Source organism: Nylanderia fulva, unplaced genomic scaffold (genome assembly GCF_048542155.1).
Source record: "Nylanderia fulva isolate GAGA-0341 unplaced genomic scaffold, ASM4854215v1 Scaffold9, whole genome shotgun sequence".
In the NCBI taxonomy this organism is placed as follows: Eukaryota; Metazoa; Arthropoda; class Insecta; order Hymenoptera; family Formicidae; genus Nylanderia; species Nylanderia fulva.
In genome coordinates, this window is record NW_028191026.1 from 3,370,180 (window position 1) to 3,390,096 (window position 19,917).

General features: G+C 34.2%; 1 protein-coding gene across 2 annotated transcripts in view; it reads right to left on the reverse strand.

Moving 5' to 3' along the window:
- The window catches only part of ss (aryl hydrocarbon receptor spineless), a 176,888-nt gene that overhangs the window by 33,300 nt on the left and 123,671 nt on the right, over positions 1-19,917 (reverse strand). For both annotated transcript variants that reach the window (XM_029301725.2, XM_029301723.1), the window contains exon 3: positions 19,406-19,524. In XM_029301725.2, coding sequence (XP_029157558.1) covers positions 19,406-19,524 — 119 coding nt within the window. The remainder of the gene's footprint in view (positions 1-19,405; positions 19,525-19,917) is intronic.

Sequence of the window (19,917 nt, forward strand, 5' to 3'; positions counted from 1 at the left end):
ATTTATCGGCGGTCCCGATACCGGCAAATGCCAAACGAATTCTCTATCTCTCACAGCAGACGAATGCGCCGCGGCGCATCGAAGAGCCGAAAATATCCGTCCCAGTTTTAACCCAGTCTTCAGCCCCTGACGTCGCGCTATATATCGGAGAAACAGGGTGGAAACCGCCGCTTTCTCTGCGAGCTAAATGTGTATTGTTTTGTTTTATTTCGCCAGTGGCGGTGCCAGGCACGCTAGAAACCCGGGAACTTATTGTTTTGAAATATGGCGAGAGCGCTTGTACTATTACTCAAATCGGCCGAAGTCGAAAAAAAAAAAAAAAAAAAAAAAGGAAATATCAATGCGAGAGAGTAAGCGAATTTTTAGGTTTATTTCTTCTCGCCGATGAATTTTTTTTCAAACAGAATCTTACTTCGGAGAATCGCGAAGACTCTTGTATGAAATTAAAAATTGACAAGAGTATTAATATGATAATATAAATATTAATGAGTTTTTCACTAAGGAACTAGTGGATTTCAAAAATTTGTTTAAAGAAACTGCGATTTAAAACATTACTAATTAAGACCTTAATAAAACTCTCAATATAAAATGCATATTTTTTTATAACGGGCTAGAAAGAGACGTGCAAAATAAATTTTTTAAAGAAATTTCCTTAATAAAAATTTCAATTCGAGATTTTATTTTTAATAAATCCTTCTCTATCCCCATCTAAAAAGTTATCTCAAAATATCCTATGAACCATCAAATATTTATTTTCTTGTAATTTTCTTATCTTTACTTTCTTCCTTCACTTACTTCCTATAAAGAGTTAAGACTTCTCTGTGATATCTCCGGATTCTTCTACTCCCCATCGCGATGCACCCTCGTAAAGTTACGATAATTGCGGATATCTCGCGGCTTCCTAATCCTGGCTTCCGACACCCTCGCAAGCTAAACGATCATGGACTTGGTATACCATCCCATTAAAACCGAGGTAAAATTAGAGCCGTATTTCTTAGGAAAGGCGCGTCTAATAATTATTATAGCGATTGCACCCCTGTGTGATTTGTCACAAATTCGCATAGACATTTAATATTTATTAACTACAATATTAATTTCACAACTATCTATTTTATACAATTATATATATACACATTTATAATTATAATATTTATATTTATATTCTTTAAATGTAAAAAAAAAAAAAAAAAAAATTAATCTGACCGTGCAATTCGCGCAGTCGAGCCCTCGCAGCCCTTTCGTTATGAACGAAATATGTCACTGTGTCAAACTCTCGGTTTCATTTTCCGCTCGCTTCGGGAGGCAGGAACCTCGATTACGTCCCGTGATAGCACCGTGTACAAAATGGCACATTTCCGTGCGATCGCATGCGCGGATGCTGCGTTTTGATTGGTTAATCCGCAGGGTGGGATCTCCTGGCGGTTGCGTCAATACGGATGTGCGCGCGAGGGGTGAGTTTCCTTTCTCTCTCTCTCTCCACGACCTCGTCTTGTTTCACCCCACACGCTGCTATGTACCACGTCGCGTAGGATACGGAGCTATAATAGGATTTTCTCCCTGTGCGCGCTTCCCCTTCTTCGTTCTCGTCCCTTTGAAATGGCCGACATAGACCATTCCGCGGATAGACATCCCGCGAGACTCGTTCGCCCTTACTACTATAATTGCATTGTTTGGGGAAGTAATCGACTTCTCTCTCTATCTATCTCTCCCTTTCTCTCTCGATCGATCGATCGGTTTACGGAGTCTTATTCGCGAATCATTATTGTCGTTCTGTCGGAGATCTCGCGTCGCAATAAAGCGAAACGGAAGTGATTCGCTACTTCAGAACTTGTATAGTAATACGCTCTTCAATTTTCAATGATGTTTTATTTGAATCGCTGCAAAGCAAGTTTTTCTGCTGCCCCGGAAATGAATGATTATTGGGACGAGTTATAGGTATCTTTGAGATTGTCTTGAAATATTTTCGAAATTAATATAGAACCAAATAATGTACAAATTTTCGGTCAAACTGTTTTAATCATTATCTTCTCCTTTAAAAAATTCTCTCTCTTCTTAAAATAATTATACAATTTTTCTTAGTAGATATTCTCAAGTGTTTCCATAGAACATTCTCTTAAACTAAAAAATCTATTCTTTATGTAATTCTTATAAAATTGTTTACAATATGAATTTAGTGTTTTAATATATTCTTTGTTAATATCAAACGATTTATTTTTTTTAAACAGATTGTTTCGATGTATTGTTGCAATAACATACAATGATTATATAGTATTGCAATTTGCAGTGTTTGTCACTGAATTGTTTTTTTAGTTTATTAAAAGAAAAGATAAAGTTAAATAAATAACTCGAAAAAGGAAGCTGAGTGATTTAAGAGAAGTGTTTACGAATAAACAACGTGTAACACAATCTAATTTAATCGTTCAGAATCCAGGCCTCGTGCCACATGCTCGATCTATGTACTCTCTCTATGCTTTCTTATACAATATTCATATTTTAAAATAGTTCACAAAAATTGCATTTAATTTTGAAATTGCTTGATCAAACTTAACTTCGTAAACTGAATATAAAAATGATATAAATTTAATAAAATTATATTAATATCAATAAATAAAAGTAAACGGAGGAAATATTCTTGAAGAGAGACTACACAATTTTTGTTCGGCATTCAATTAATCCGACCTGTATTACTTTTCCAAGAATTTTGCATACGCTCGTAATGAACACACTGTGTGTTGGTTTCTTGAACTCGAAAATCTGCATGCCGATTCGTGCCAGGCATCGCCGTCGTCCGTGCCCGTGACTCGCATGTGAGCGAAGAAAATGGAAAGATTTCGTGCGTGAAGTATTATTGGCGACCCCGCTAATGCGAGAGAGTCAAGGTGAGGATGAAGGGGTATTAGAAGTTCACGCTTGGACGGAACACGCGAGTGCGCGCCCGCGAGTGGCACGCGACTGAATTCGCCGAGCGACTCACGCGAGAAGTAAAAAAAAAAAAGAGAGAAAGAAAAAAAATTACGCGGTGCATCTCTTTCCGCGCCTCCTCTTCCTCCTTCTTATTTCTTCGCGGAAGAGAAACACCCGCGTTTCCGCGATGCGTAACCCCCGGTGCGTGGCCGATTTTTAATAGCGGATTTAAATATATCGAAGAGAGGCAGGGTGTCCAGCAGATTCAATGAAAAAAATTCCCTGACTTTTTCAGATTTTCCAAAACTAGAAATTTATTTTTTTCCCCGACTTTTTATTTTTTCCAAATATATCATTTGCATATATCTATATAATCAATCAATTAAATGTTAAAACATGAAATCCTTGAGATATTTCAATGAAAAGGTTCGGAAGTTAAAACAAAAATGTTTATCAATTATAGAATCGAATTCACGACGATAATATAAATTAACGAACATGCTGTAGATAAGGTTTTTAACAACACAGAAAATTAGCGTGCTGACAGTCAAGAAAAAATTTATATTTATTTAATAAAAAATGTCAATTATTCAGAATAATGTGAAAAAATCCTGATAAATAGTAAAATTTCCTGACTTTTCCCTGACAATTCCAGATTTATAAAATTCCAATTTACTTGATTTGTTATACGCATCATATTAATCTTTCCTAGTAAACAGGAAAAATATCACAAAATGCCCGTAATAAAATAAAAACACATCGCAAAAGTACAAAATGTTCAGGATTATACATTTAATTTAACATTTTAATTTAATACCGCGATGCAATCGAATGCGTGTTTCTAATCAGTCATCGATACACAATTTCAAAGTGGAATAAAAGTTATGAGTGCTCTTTATTTGTTATATCAACGCCAAACTTCGACATAGAAGAAAGAAAGAGAGAAATCGTTCGCATTTAGAGATCGATAAAGGTGTCGAAGAAAATTAAGTCGAGGTATTAACGCGTTCCTGTCCTAGATTTTCATGGTACATTTTCATTTCCATACGCATTTATTCGCGTTGCATGCGTCATTATCATTAACGATCTTTGTACAGCCGATTAAAAGCAACCAAATTAGCCTAATTTTCTACCCGATTTTTCCTGCCTCCCCAAACCCCCTCGCGACAATTTATCTCCAGTTTCGGCCGCCTTACTCTGGTTTATTGGACGACTAATTGCGTCGCGAACAAAACACGCGACGACGAAACTGGATCAACTATCTGTCTTTCAGCGGAATTTTATTTTACGTCGCTGTCGCGCTTATAAAATAATTCCGACGTAAAATATAAATCGTGTTAGTAAAAAAAAAAAAAAAAACGTATTAAATATAAATTTTGAGGAACTGTAGCGATTAATAAAATTGACGCTCCTAGCACCGGATTGAACTCGAAATTTCAAGATTTATAAAAATTTGTCGCAGTATATCAACACAAATTTTCAGCATAAGACACCCTGTTTGTTTTGAGAAAATTATGGCCGCCGGCAGATTCACCTGCTGCAGCTTCGTACACGTCATGGCATGCACTCTGAGAGCTAGGGGGAAGAAATACCTTTAAGATTCGCCCGGTAATTCATTGGTCGCTCTGGCATATCGAGCGCGCGTGACGGACGCCTTCTTACCAGACCCTTCGTTAATTAAGCTCTTCGGCAACGTATCTCGTTAAGATCGTTAAACGACGCGGTAAATATATCTCCCCCTTTCCTCAAAATGCACATATGCATATATAGCGCACCGGCAACCATCTTGCAACCTTGTCGTGAAAAAAAAAAAAAAAAAAACACGTTATCAGATGGCGAGTGCGCCCGTGTTGCTTCGCAAGTAAATATTACACTTCTTCCGCGAAATATACATGTATGCGAAGAGTGATTGTATATCGCGATAGATTTAAAAACAATGACGATCGGCGTTGTATAATATTGCTGAATTATCTATGTAAATTGAATCGCCACTTTGCTATCTGTGCTTGGATTATCGTTATCTATTTGTATCTCTTATAAATAATAATGATAATAGATATTACTTTATTGATATGTAAAAGATTTAAATTTAAGATTGACAAAATCATAATCAATAAGGAAAACTCAAGAAAAATATATTTAAAATTGTATATTCAAAAAAATTGCTATAAACAAAGAAAATAAAGAAAATCTACTTTTGCTAACTGTGAAAAGTATTCCTGACAAAATTCCATCAAATTTAAATTTTCGTATAAAATAAAATGCGCCTCTTACATCAATCACACGTTTTAATTATCACGATCAATTATTCGTATATATATACAGGGTGTCCGGTAACTAACGGACCAATAATTAAGAGCGGATTCTCTGACCAATTTGGAGACGATTTTTCCTTAGCAAAAATGTTGAGGAGTCAATAATTTTCGAGTTATAAGCGATTGAAAAAAATGAGTTTTTTGAAAACTAAACGTTTTGGAGTTAAAAGTCTAAAATAATTACATTCTTCAGTTAATTTCAGGTAGAGTTTACTATAATAAAATTTTAATTTGAGGCTTAGTTATAAAGATACATAATGACAAATATTTTCCTTTCGACATTTTTGCTGAGGAAAAATCGTTCCCAAATTGACCAAAGAATCCACTTGTAATCGTTGGTCCGTTAGTTACCGGACACCCTGTATATATATATATATATGTACGAGAGACATAAGATCGAGAGATAAGCTCTCGCTCGTATTTCTATAAATTTCAACCCTTGATTTCAGCCCCGACCGGAGGATCCGGACTCGGCTTAAGGTCGAGCCTAAGGTAGAAGCGAACCCGGGCCATACGTAAGGCTTAAGAGAGGGTCGACGCGGTATCTAAGGGAGGAAAGGAGCACGCGATCAATACGGAAAGGACTAGCGGTGCCAGACCAAGGCGAGCCCCGTCGACCACCAACCTAACCTCATATCATCCTATCCCATGCACCCACCCAACCTACAGTTACCTTTGACTCAGTCCGGGTCTTTCTCTCTCTGACTCACTACGGACTCGCTATGTCTACGAGAATCGCGTTCGCCCTCTCTGCTCGATTTCCGCTCGCGTTGCTAGCGAAGTCCTTGATTCCCGATGCAAATACATTATTCGATGCCAAGAAATATATGGTCAAAACCGTGGCGGTTCGTTTCTCGAGAACAAAATATAATGCGCCGAAGATCGAATACTTTAGCGGAATAATCCAAAGAAATAGCGATAGTTTTTCATATCATTTATATATATATTTTATATTATTATTGTTTTGTATTATTTATTATTTAAAATTATTAGATGATTTCGTAAACTGAAAAAAAAAAAAATTGAAAATTATTTTACACGACAGATATACACGGGGGAAATAGATACATTTGTGATATCATTGACCTGGTGCTGTGTAAATTGCCAGCTGCCGCCATCTGGTCTCTACTAATTTCAGGATTAGCCGAGCATTGCATTAATTATTACGTCGCAATTATATATCGAACTTGGATATCCGCCGTTTCGTAAACCGCGATAGGAGTGGATCCTTGGTTCTCTACTAACCCGCATTGCAGTTTAATGTTCCTTACAATTTATTGTCATATCTGGATGCACATTCCAGACGTGTATGATTGCGTCCTTTTTTTCTATTAATGCTTCTTTAATCGGATAAAAGCATCAAATGTAAAAAAATCCAAATATGTATAATAATTGGTAATAAAAAGTAAAAGTTATGAAAAAATTATCATAATTCTAAAAGAAATTAATCATAATTTAAACTTGATTTTTGCAAAGCATTATAATTAGAATTTCTGAAAAAAATTAATTTATAATTCTTTGTTAAAATTAAGTTTAAATTATAACTGTGGACGGATTTGTTATATTATATTTTTTGCCAATTTTCCTGGTAATGCGTTAAGTTTTTCTTGATGAAAACAACAGAAAAATTATTAAAGAAGAATTAAAGTTCCTAAATTAACTTCCACAAAATGTTTCAATGTGATTCGACTTTCATGACGAATTCAATCGATTTAAGGACGACCTCTTTATCCCGACAGATATTGTCCTCTTTTATGCGATGGCTTTTTTTAAATGCTAGTCGCGACTTAAATTACTTTATAATCTCCTTTTTAATCCTTTCACCTAGTTTAACACGCCGGAAGCCTTAATTAATAGCGCATGTGAAATTTCCTTTTCTCCTGACTTTTCACATTTGACAGCAGTCAGTAATCGCAATTATTACAATCATTCAATCAATGGATTATTGTTTCTTGTTACGTTAATAACAAAAATATCACTATTCTTACTTTCTAATAATTATTATCCATTTTCACATTTAGTGAAAAGAGAAACTTTTAAAGAGATTACAAAGCGCAAGAACATAAAGAGATTTCATGCAATTAACTGAATTAAACGACAGAACAAAAAAATAAATACAACAATTTGCGCGTCAATCTTTAAATATATTATTTGATATTTATATGGTATTTATAAGCATAATCTAAAAATTTTAGAATTAATTTTGATATAAAAATTTTATATATATATATATATATTATATTTTTCTTACAAGTAAATGATTGATTTAAAAAATATATAAACTATTATTTACTGTTCGCTATAGCTTGTTTTTCTATATTATAATAATTTTAGAAAGATAAAAGAAATTTTATGCAGTTTAATGCGTACAAGAATTATCTGTTGGCGATTCTTTCTTCAATTCAATATTGGGCGTTTGCCAAACGAATTCGTCAGCTCCCACCTCTTCTTCGATATAAAGTTCGAAGTCAATTTACCAAAAGGAGAGACAGAGTCACGGTTAAGAAAGTTAAAAAGTTGAATGGCTGCGGATATATATCGTGTGCAACACATATCCGTAAAAGTTCGAGTGTACGGTTACCTTAACAAATCAGCTGTGCTGCTTCGCAGATATTTCAAGTGCGAGAAGCAAATTCTTTCCAGTATTTGTAGATGTGCCGGAGTAAAGTTATCCGAGGAAGAAAATACAAAGGCCATCTAATAATTATGTTTGATTATCTTCGCGTGTTCCCTTTACATTTATCATTTAAAAAATCGCGTTTACAAATAAAAAAGTTCCTTCGAATAAAATCGTTGAATTGTTAATTTTGAAGTGTCGAGATTAAATGATGGCTTTATTTCTCCATCATTAAAACTCACTCGTGGAAACAATTTTTTATGACTAATTTCACAACTAACAGGCTCAAATAATTAATAAATCTCGAGTAAATATAAAAAAATAAAATTTTTCCATTATTCTGTTGACAATAATTTTGACATCGTATCAATCATGATGTGGAATCGAGATAGATTAATTTTGATAAAATTTTTGTAATTTCCAGCAAAGTAGAAGAACTCGCATTTCCATTTCGACGAATGAAGCATAGGAAGATTCTGAAAAACATTTTACGATGCAATCTAGACACAAAGATTACGGAGCTACGTCGTTTCTCCCTCGGTATAAGCTCGAGTGGTTCGCCGTTAAGGATCCGAGACTTGTGCAGAAATCGCGGAACTTTCGGCCGGTTCAACGACTAAACCGGAAACCGCCGGCCGTCCATCCGGGACGAAGTTCCCCTATCGCTTCTCGCATACGGAGCAATCAGCCGGGAAAAGCGGAGAACGAACACTCGCGCAGAAACCTCGGTGGCAGACATGCAACCATCAGCAACAAGTAAGACCTTTATAACACGATGATCAGGCTCGCGGGCTTATACGCTGTGCCTTCTCGTTCTATCCAGACCGACCGACTCTTCGTTACTTTACCAATTTGCCACGTATACACGGAATTTACTTAAGTCGACTTATAAGTAATTAAGAAAGTAATTTTCGTAATTTTTTTTTAGAAAGAAAAAGATTAAGTTTTTTAAAATTTGAAAAATGTTGGTGCACGTTTTTAAATATAAAAAATTGTTTGATTAAAGTTTCTGATTGTTTACAAATTAACGTATTTTGTCTATTTACATATTTGACAAATAATATATTTACAAATTATATATAATCTAACATTATTAGTTATAAAAATCAATCTTGCTTATTATTTAATCAATTCTTTTCTTTCTAAAAATATTCCTGAAAATTACTTTATTTTCAACAATTTACTTGAGTTTTCCCTTAAGTAAATAAAAGTAACATTAAAATATATTATACTTATTATGATAAGCCTGTTAACATATATTACTATGTTATGTACGATACATGTTTTATAAATATAATAAGTGTTATACTTAAAAAATTGTTTAAATATTTTGTAAAAGAATATAAGGGTTCTTATAAGATTCTTCAAGATAAATTCTAAGAAAAAATTCTCTGTGTAATGATAATATAAGATATAAATTATAAATCATAATATAAAATAAAAATAAATGCTAATATAATAAGTACAATCTCATCGTGTTGCGCGACCTTAAAAAGAATCGAGAAAAAAATCGTAATGCTGAGAATCGCGGAATAAATTACGTCAGCTTTATTAACGTATATACTACTGATATTCGCGAGCGCGCAAACTATATACGTGAAAAATACCGTTTGTGTTAATTCATTCAACTGAAAAGTATGTCATTTCGGATTTATGACGCTCAAGTAGCATTTTGTGTTCAAAGCATCGAACAACATGAAAATCCGTTTCAGAACGGTTGCTGTTCGTGACTCGAAAGTAATCAAAGTCACGGGAGCTAATCGTGCCTGCATAGCTAAGCATTGATAGATCTTAAATAAAGATATATACATATATATATATATATACATATAAAATATGTAATAATGTAATATATGTTAATGTATAAGTAATATGAAAAATAAAATAATTTTGTATAAAATTCAAACGAAATGTCATTTCCAAGCAACGTTTAAAAGTGTTCCAGATTCTCTATCGTTCTAATTGCATGAAAAACATACCTCATTAAGTATATCGTGGAGCATTATTAGTGTCTTTGAGAGATGTAGCTATTAAATTAGAAGCGTAGACGTAGTAGCAGGCACCGGAAGGGAGAAACGGGGGGGCAGCAGAAAAGAAGGGAGAAAAATAGCTCGGTTATGATTACGGGTTACCGGGTGACGGGGGTCGCTCCGACCACGACCCCCTTTTACCGGCGCTACCGCTGCCGCGTATTAATGCGATACACGATAGCCCTGGTGGCTATTAAATAAAAAATATGAGAGCAAAATGGCCGCTTTCGCGCGGCGATACGTCACTGAGAGGCGTGATTTGTACCCGAGTTGCGCGTCGGGGGTAAAAATTGGTCGATCTCCACGATCGCCGAAAGAGGGGCCCCCGTTAGAAGCGAATTTCGCCCGCAGTGTTGTATCAACAACATAATGCACAGGTTCGTTGCATTTTGATCGGCTTTAACAAGTAATTTCGCGGCAATACGTTCCATTTCGTACGGCCGACTTTATTGATAGGCACCTTTGGCCGTCCTTGACGCGTCTTCCGAATTTCGACGAGATATACGCAAGTCGATATATGGACCTCGCGAATTTCTCTACCGATTTGGAGTAACAAATTTCCCGCTCAAAAATTAGAGCCTGTTTTTGTAGAATCTTGACAATTTTCCAAGTCTCGTAAAGGTTGAATTTTTCGTTAAAATTCAATTGCGTACGAATATATGCATGTGTGTAAAATAAAATATATATTTTTATAAATTTAAAGTGTAAGACAGGCAATAAAAATCAAATCGCGGATGACACAAGGCACCAAATTTTACTTGGTCACGGCCAAGATTTAAAATTGGAATAATCTCTACAAGAGATTTAATTCCATATTATAATTTAGGCTAACGGAAAAAATTTTAGTTTCATTGGGATATAACGCACTGTCATCCGCGATTTGGCTCTTACTGCCTGTCTTACACTTTAAATTTATATTTATATTACAGAGCCTTGTTAAACTCTTAAAATATATTTTACAAGTGTAGCGGGCGTTATTTGCAGAGCCTGCTCGTATAAATCGATTCTGGTCGTTCGTGGATGACCTGGGGTTCGCCATATTAGCGAACTCGACGACAGTCGTCCACTTTTCGTCGCGAATAATAACAGTGCGCCCTGACGCGAAAAATGCGACCGATCGTATAAAATTTTTCTCATAGAGTATCTCAGAAAAAAAAACCTATTCGAGTTTCATAAAGGTACGAAAGCTGAGGAGCCGCACTCGCTGGGGAACCCCCGCCGTGTATCGTGCGTTCGCGCCGGGTGATAATTTCCGAGAGACGACAGAAATGGATTGGCGAAGTATGTTTCGCTCAACGATCGAAAAATCCGATCGACCGCGCGGCCGCATAATCAGCGTTTCAATCGTTTGCATTAGGGAAAATAGCGCGTTGCATCCAGCATCGTTGGTACCGATTCACCTAAGAAATTACACGTTGCGTAGACCAACACTATATAAGCCAGCATTACGTTAAACCGATGAGAATGTAAGTCAGTAATTAAATTCTTGAAATCTAAAATTGTATAATAGTTCCAAAAATTAAACATTTATTAAAAAGTAAGAGTAATTTCACGTAAAAATTACATATATTTTTACGTGGAATATATGTAAATTTATATATACATATTTTAATATATATAATAAATTACATATATTTTTATTCTTGCGAGAAATTAAATAAAAATAATTTTTGTAATTAAAGTATAATATTTTGATTATTTTTTCGATGTTTCTTCCGAATCGTGAGCGGATCCGCGAAAATGGCGGTGTTTATTGTGGCAAATTACCGGCGCGATGGTTTCGTGTCGAGTTGATCGAAGAACGCTTTCAGTCTGCTTAGAGCTTTTACGTCGGAGAAATTCAAGAGAAACGATTTCTCTCTTTCTCTTTCCCTCTCCTTCTCTCTGTCTTAGTTACCCCCCGCCTTTGTAGGCAGAAGTGACGAAAAAGGGCAGTAAACGTTTTACGCGAGGAAACTTTCGTAGAAGTAATGTATCCGCATACCCCGTTTAGAGAATAGTAAGTATTAAGTAGGAAGGTACCTCCTTGCACGCTACTCACGAAAAACGATACTTTAACGCGGTTAAAAGTCCGTGTATTTGATTTCAGTTGTGTTTCTTAAATATTTCGGTATTTAGCACGAAGAAACTTGTTTCGCATGTCCCTGCACAAAGTTGTCGTCACGATAGAAACTGTGTTTTCTAGTAGCAATTTTCCACGAATATAATTCGCCAAAGAAAAATTGTTGAAATATTAATTGCTACAGAAGAAAATTCGTCAGCAACAAAATTACAAATTTATTTTATTATAGTATACTAATTTGCAAGACAGTATTAATTAATTCTTTATGAATACGAGTCATCAACAGTGTCGCATTAAAAAAAATATCAAGTTCATATTTAGGATTAACAATGATTTTTAATTGCTGTGTAACTCTACAAGAGCGTGTGGTAATTCTTGGAAGAGAACCCCATTATAATCAGTCTTCGTGCGAATTTGCCTTTTTGACGCTATAACGATGCAATAATAAACACAATCTTAAATCAGCATAATTTCCAAGCCCAGAAGTATTTAATAAGAATATTCATTACGCATTCTCGTCAAAACGAATTAAATTAAATTTCAGGGAGACACACATCTTTTAATAAGCCTTTCTTGAACAGCGCAGAGGACATTTAATAAAAAAGAAACCTACCTGAAAAAAATATTTTTTAACATCTTCAATATTAAAGTTAATATCAAATAATATATATTTTCAAAAAATAAAGAAAAAATGTGTTCTATGTCTTAACAGAAATATTTAAAAGTCCCATTAAATTATAATTCTCAAAACTTCATTTTTTTTTCTTCATAAAAGCTAAATTTCTACCAGCATCCATATACATCTTAAGACAAATTTGCACCTGTGAAAGGCGGAGGATTTGAAAGGGTGATGTATATGCGGGAAAGAGACAGGCGTTGATTTGATGCCGTGTAACTCGATAGACGCGAATTCCTCCCCGCGAGAGAAGACAAGGAGAACGACGTCGTGTCGTATCCAAACGAGTCGTTCCCTCAATCGCTCGCGCGCCCCTGCCTCTTCGGTCATTCCGGTCGCGACGCGCGATGTTTAATTCGGGGGAAGGAAAGAGGTATAAAAATCCGATCGCGTTCAGCCGTAATTTCGTAGATGCCTCATGGTGGCAGCCAGCTTGTCATAAACCGGATTTACCGTCGGGGTTCGTAAAGTTTATGAGGATCGGCGAAACGGTATATAGCGGGTGAAAAGGAGAGACGGTGCTGTGAGAGGGGGGAAAGGGGGGAACAGGGAGTAGAGGGAGAAAAGACGTAAGGGGGAAAAAGGGAAGGTCCTGGAAAGTCAGTGTTTCACGGAACCTGCGCGAAATGTATTAAATATATTATTGATATACTGAATCGAAGAAAATATACTTATTGGCGTAAGGTGAACTACCCGGAAACCGGTATTTTCAGGTTCAAGGAACACGAAGAAACCTGCGAAAAATCAGTGATCGTGATGTGCTTCACTCGTTTTCATAAATCGATATATATTGTGTCTGAAAGAGAAACGTCTCAAATTGCAATCAAAATTTTTACGACGTAAAAAATCGTAGAATAAATTGATCAAAAATGCAAAGCGGTACACTGAAAATTTGGAAAAAATAAAAATTTCAAATGACGATAACTTCGTAAATAATAAAGATAGAAAGAATTTTAAAAACTTAAAATAAAGCTTGGAATCTCTACTTCAAAAATCTATTTGTTTCAATGTTGCGAGATAAATTTATTAAAAATGGCGGATGAAAAAACAAAAACATACAAAATTGAAAAAAATGATTCGAGTTTGCTAAAGCACATGGCATAAGTTAAATGTTGCAACTCAATGGGATAAAAAGCATATGATAGTACAGAGTTTCCCCTTTAAAATGCTTTTTTATTCATCTCGATACGATGATTTTTCACAAAGTTATTCGTACTTAAATAAAAAAGCAGCTTTTTGCTTTAAGTGCGAATAACTTTGTGAAAAATCATCGTATCGAGATGAATAAAAAAGCATTTTAAAGGGGAAACTTTGTACTATCATATGCTTTTTATCCCATTGAGTTGCGACATTTAACTCATGCCATGTGCTTTAGCAAACTCGAATCATTTTTTTAAATTTTGTATGTTTTCGTTTTTTCATCCGCCATTTTTAATAAATTTATCTCGCAACATTAAAACAAATAGATTCTTAAAGTAGAGATTCCAAGCTTTATTTTAATTTTTAAAAATCCTTTCTATCTTTATTATTTACAAAGTTATCGTTATTTGAAATTTTTATTTTTTCCAAATTTTCAGTGTACCGCTTTGCATTTTTGATCAATTTATTCTACGATTTTTTACGTCGTAAAAATACACTGAAAATCTGGAAAAAATAAAAAAATCAAATAACGATAACTGCGTAAATATTAAAGATAGAAAGGATTTTAAAAACTTAAAATAAAGCTTGGAATCTCTACTTTAAGAATCTATTTGTTTCAATGTTGCGAGATAAATTTATTAAAAATGGCGGATGAAAAAACGAAAACATACAAAATTGAAAAAAATGATTCGAGTTTGCTAAAGCACATGGCATGAGTTAAATGTTGCAACTCAATGGGATAAAAAGCATATGATAGTACAGAGTTTCCCCTTTAAAATGCTTTTTTATTCATCTCGATACGATGATTTTTCACAAAGTTATTCGCACTTAAATAAAAAAGCAGCTTTTTGCTTTAAGTGCGAATAACTTTGTGAAAAATCATCGTATCGAGATGAATAAAAAAGCATTTTAAAGGGGAAACTTTGTACTATCATATGCTTTTTATCCCATTAAGTTGCGACATTTAACTCATGCCATGTGCTTTAGCAAACTTGAATCATTTTTTTCAATTTTGTATGTTTTCGTTTTTTTATCCGCCATTTTTAATAAATTTATCTCGCAACATTAAAACAAATAGATTCTTAAAGTAGAGATTCCAAGCTTTATTTTAATTTTTTAAAATCCTTTCTATCTTTATTATTTACAAAGTTATCGTTATTTGAAATTTTTATTTTTTCCAAATTTTCAGTGTACCGCTTTGCATTTTTGATCAATTTATTCTACGATTTTTTACGTCGTAAAAATACACTGAAAATCTGGAAAAAATAAAAAAATCAAATAACGATAACTTCGTAAATATTAAAGATAGAAAGGATTTTAAAAACTTAAAATAAAGCTTGGAATCTCTACTTTAAGAATCTATTTGTTTCAATGTTGCGAGATAAATTTATTAAAAATGGCGGACGAAAAAACGAAAACATACAAAATTGAAAAAAATGATTCGAGTTTGCTAAAGCACATGGCATGAGTTAAATGTTGCAACTCAATGGGATAAAAAGCATATGATAGTACAGAGTTTCCCCTTTAAAATGCTTTTTTATTCATCTCGATACGATGATTTTTCACAAAGTTATTCGCACTTAAATAAAAAAGCAGCTTTTTGCTTTAAGTGCGAATAACTTTGTGAAAAATCATCGTATCGAGATGAATAAAAAAGCATTTTAAAGGGGAAACTTTGTACTATCATATGCTTTTTATCCCATTAAGTTGCGACATTTAACTCATGCCATGTGCTTTAGCAAACTTGAATCATTTTTTTCAATTTTGTATGTTTTCGTTTTTTTATCCGCCATTTTTAATAAATTTATCTCGCAACATTAAAACAAATAGATTCTTAAAGTAGAGATTCCAAGCTTTATTTTAATTTTTTAAAATCCTTTCTATCTTTATTATTTACAAAGTTATCGTTATTTGAAATTTTTATTTTTTCCAAATTTTCAGTGTACCGCTTTGCATTTTTGATCAATTTATTCTACGATTTTTTACGTCGTAAAAATACACTAAAAATCTGGAAAAAATAAAAAAATCAAATAACGATAACTTCGTAAATATTAAAGATAGAAAGGATTTTAAAAACTTAAAATAAAGCTTGGAATCTCTACTTTAAGAATCTATTTGTTTCAATGTTGCGAGATAAATTTATTAAAAATGGCGGACGAAAAAACGAAAACATACAAAATTGAAAAAAATGATTCGAGTTTGCTAAAGCACATGGCATGAGTTAAATGTTGCAACTCAATGGGATAAAAAGCATATGATAGTACAGAGTTTCCCCTTTAAAATGCTTTTTTATTCATCTCGATACGATGATTTTTCACAAAGTTATTCGCACTTAAATAAAAAAGCAGCTTTTTGCTTTAAGTGCGAATAACTTTGTGAAAAATCATCGTATCGAGATGAATAAAAAAGCATTTTAAAGGGGAAACTCTGTACTATCATATGCTTTTTATCCCATTGAGTTGCGACATTTAACTCATGCCATGTGCTTTAGCAAACTCGAATCATTTTTTTCAATTTTGTATGTTTTCGTTTTTTCGTCCGCCATTTTTAATAAATTTATCTCGCAACATTGAAACAAATAGATTCTTAAAGTAGAGATTCCAAGCTTTATTTTAATTTTTTAAAATCCTTTCTATCTTTATTATTTACAAAGTTATCGTTATTTGAAATTTTTATTTTTTCCAAATTTTCAGTGTACCGCTTTGCATTTTTGATCAATTTATTCTACGATTTTTTACGTCGTAAAAATACACTGAAAATCTGGAAAAAATAAAAAAATCAAATAACGATAACTTCGTAAATATTAAAGATAGAAAGGATTTTATAAACTTAAAATAAAGCTTGGAATCTCTACTTTAAGAATCTATTTGTTTCAATGTTGCGAGATAAATTTATTAAAAATGGCGGATGAAAAAACGAAAACATACAAAATTGAAAAAAATGATTCGAGTTTGCTAAAGCACATGGCATGAGTTAAATGTCGCAACTCAATGGGATAAAAAGCATATGATAGTACAGAGTTTCCCCTTTAAAATGCTTTTTTATTCATCTCGATACGATGATTTTTTACAAAGTTATTCGCACTTAAAGCAAAAAGCTGCTTTTTTATTTAAGTGCGAATAACTTTGTGAAAAATCATCGTATCGAGATGAATAAAAAAGCATTTTAAAGGGGAAACTTTGTACTATCATATGCTTTTTATCCCATTGAGTTACGACATTTAACTCATGCCATGTGCTTTAGCAAACTCGAATCATTTTTTTCAATTTTGTATGTTTTCGTTTTTTCATCCGTCATTTTTAATAAATTTATCCCGTAACATTGAAATGAATAGATTCTTAAAGTAGAGCTTTCGAGCTTTATTTTCATTTTTTAGAAACCTTTCTATCTTTATTGTTTACAAAGTTATCGTTATTTAAAGTTTGACTTTTTTCCAAATTTTAAGTGTACCGCTTTTTTTGGAGTGAGTGTATATAGATATAAATATTTTTAACTTTTATATTTATAATTTTATAATATAGTATAATTTAATATTATAATTTAAATGTACTTATAATTAACAAAAAATGACTATTTAAGTTAAATTTTCTCAGTTTCCTCATCGTAACATCATATCAACGTGGATCCACGTCACTTTGACGTTTCGCGATTCGAGGGCGGTCCGAGAGGCGCGTGTCGCAGATTGTCGGAGGCCCGTTCGGGAATTAGCTCCAGGCGTACAAGGGCGTACGTAACGCAATTAACGAGCCGACAATTAATAACCCGGCGTTATAGATGCCGGGCAGGATCGTTCGATCGCGCATGTCCCGAGTGTGTGCACGAAATCGCGTGTACCGATATACGTATGCACACTTCGTACAAGTGTAAGTGTAACGCACTGGGCCTTAACCCTTTCGTTCTTCGTCTCTCTGTTTGTCCCCTTCTCCCTCTTACCCTATCTCGCTCGCTCGCGCACCTAAAACGCAGGAAAGGGAACGTAATAGCCTTGCATGATACACCGCCATTAATCCGTGTATATACCCTTCCATACTTTGGAGGAATAGACACCTCGTACGCCTCGGTTTCATAGCCGGTTCATCAGCCGGATATCTCCCTGCTTTCTTTCTCTTTCCCTTTCTCTGCGCCTCCTTTCTTGCTCCTTCCTGTCTCTTCCTCTCACTACCGATGATTTAATTTCGGCGCAAACCTCTCTCCCTTCGTTACGATGCGACTTTTATATCGTACGAATCAATCGATTTTATCGAAACAAGTGTATGAATAATTGTAAGTTTGAAAAAATAAATAAATTCGCGAAGGCACACGCTCTTGTAATTCCCTCACATATATTTTTTATGTTACATATAATATAATAAATGAAGATAATTTTTTTCTGTAAAGTATCAAAAAATTGATATATTTGAATCATTTTTTATTTACTATTATATTAATGATTATTTTATCTAAAATTTGTTTCATAAACTATTTCCTTCATCGTAACGAGAAATGTCCGATTTGACGTAATAGACTTTTTATTTCGAATTACCGAATTGTGGATCCCCACGTTTCTATTTTCGTCGTATCATTCGCTTCGCTATATTTCATCGAAATAATATACGAAAAGCCCATCTGCAGTTCTACCCATCAAATATGACGTCCAATCGTATCGTTTCCCTGACAGACAGTTCCAATCACGGATCGTCATTCGGTAGCACGCCCGTTTCTCTTCTCTTCTGCCTCCTCATTCATCTCTCCATCTGTCGTGCACATATACACACACACACACACACACATACATACAAACACCCCACTAACCGTCGATCAATCGTGAATCGTATATGGTACTCATGGCAGGTGAATGTATCGCGCAGATAATATCTACCGCTCGAAATGGAGTCGATCGTTTGTAATCGCTGACTTATCATATCGCGGTTGATTGGTCCTTGGACTAGAGATTAGAATCGATAATTTGAACTGGCGATCCTTTTTCTCTTTCTCCATTTACGCGGATTGACATGATGACCCTCTGCGTAAGTGCCGTTTAACAGATAAGTATCGTTTGCACATTGAATGTGGTGTACAGAGGATTGCGATAGTTCAAAATTTAATATGAATTTTATATATATAAATTAAAAAAGCAAGCATCCAGAATTCTCATTAAAAAAATTATCGGTACAAAATATGTTTGGTCAAGAGAGTTATAGGTTGAGTTATTAAGTATATAAGTTTTGATGTATGCATATATATAAACTCATACTCGATATTTGGCAATTAATGGGTCGTAAGTATAAATATACAGCATATATATGTATATATGTAAATATATTGCCAACTATATCAGCCATAATTCGTAATGTTCGCAGTCCTGTTACCAAGGACTTAACATATTGCCCTGCAAATCGGTTAAATATTTCACGCGATTCTCGTCACGGCGTCGTTTATTATTTCTTTTTTTTTTCTTCAAGCATACAGATCAGCTGCGAGAGATGGATTTCTCCATGGTCGGTGAATTGAGACGATCGATCGAAAAGAGCGAGGAGGAAGCAGGTGTATATGTGTCTCTCCACGCCACGGCATCACGATAAATACGGGCGCACGCGTATGCATTTTTAAAATTCTGGTGCGTCCAAATGAGAGATCGTAAAATACGGGCTGTTCTACGTAATGAGCGTTCCAAGTACTCACCTGTAGGAACATTTCGCCGTCGAGGTGATGATGGTCGTAAGCAGCGAGCGCTGCGAGCTCTCTCGCCCTGTAGTGCGAGTCGTGGTGTGAATTCTCCTCTTTATCCTTGTGCATCACCACTGTAACAAAAAAATAAAGCGAATTATGAAGAGATGAGTGTTTGGTGATTTCGAGCAAGTCAGCAATTTGTCGAAAAAAGTATTCCTGATTGTGCATATGATCTGTAAACTCGTATATTAAAAGTCGACACTTTCCTTTCTTCGACATAACATTTTTTATTATTCTCCAGAGATTTATAATATAATTAAATTGAACTGTTTTCCTTTAAAAATAAATAAATTATATTAAAAAAATAAATAATAATATAATTATAAAGAAGCGTATCACAGCTATCTATTTATTTTAATAATAAATGATATCCATACTATGATTTTTAACGATTACATGTAAGATCATTCCTACGTTGATCGGGCTAATTTCTGATGTTCTTTTATAGTCCCGTCTGGTCTCGA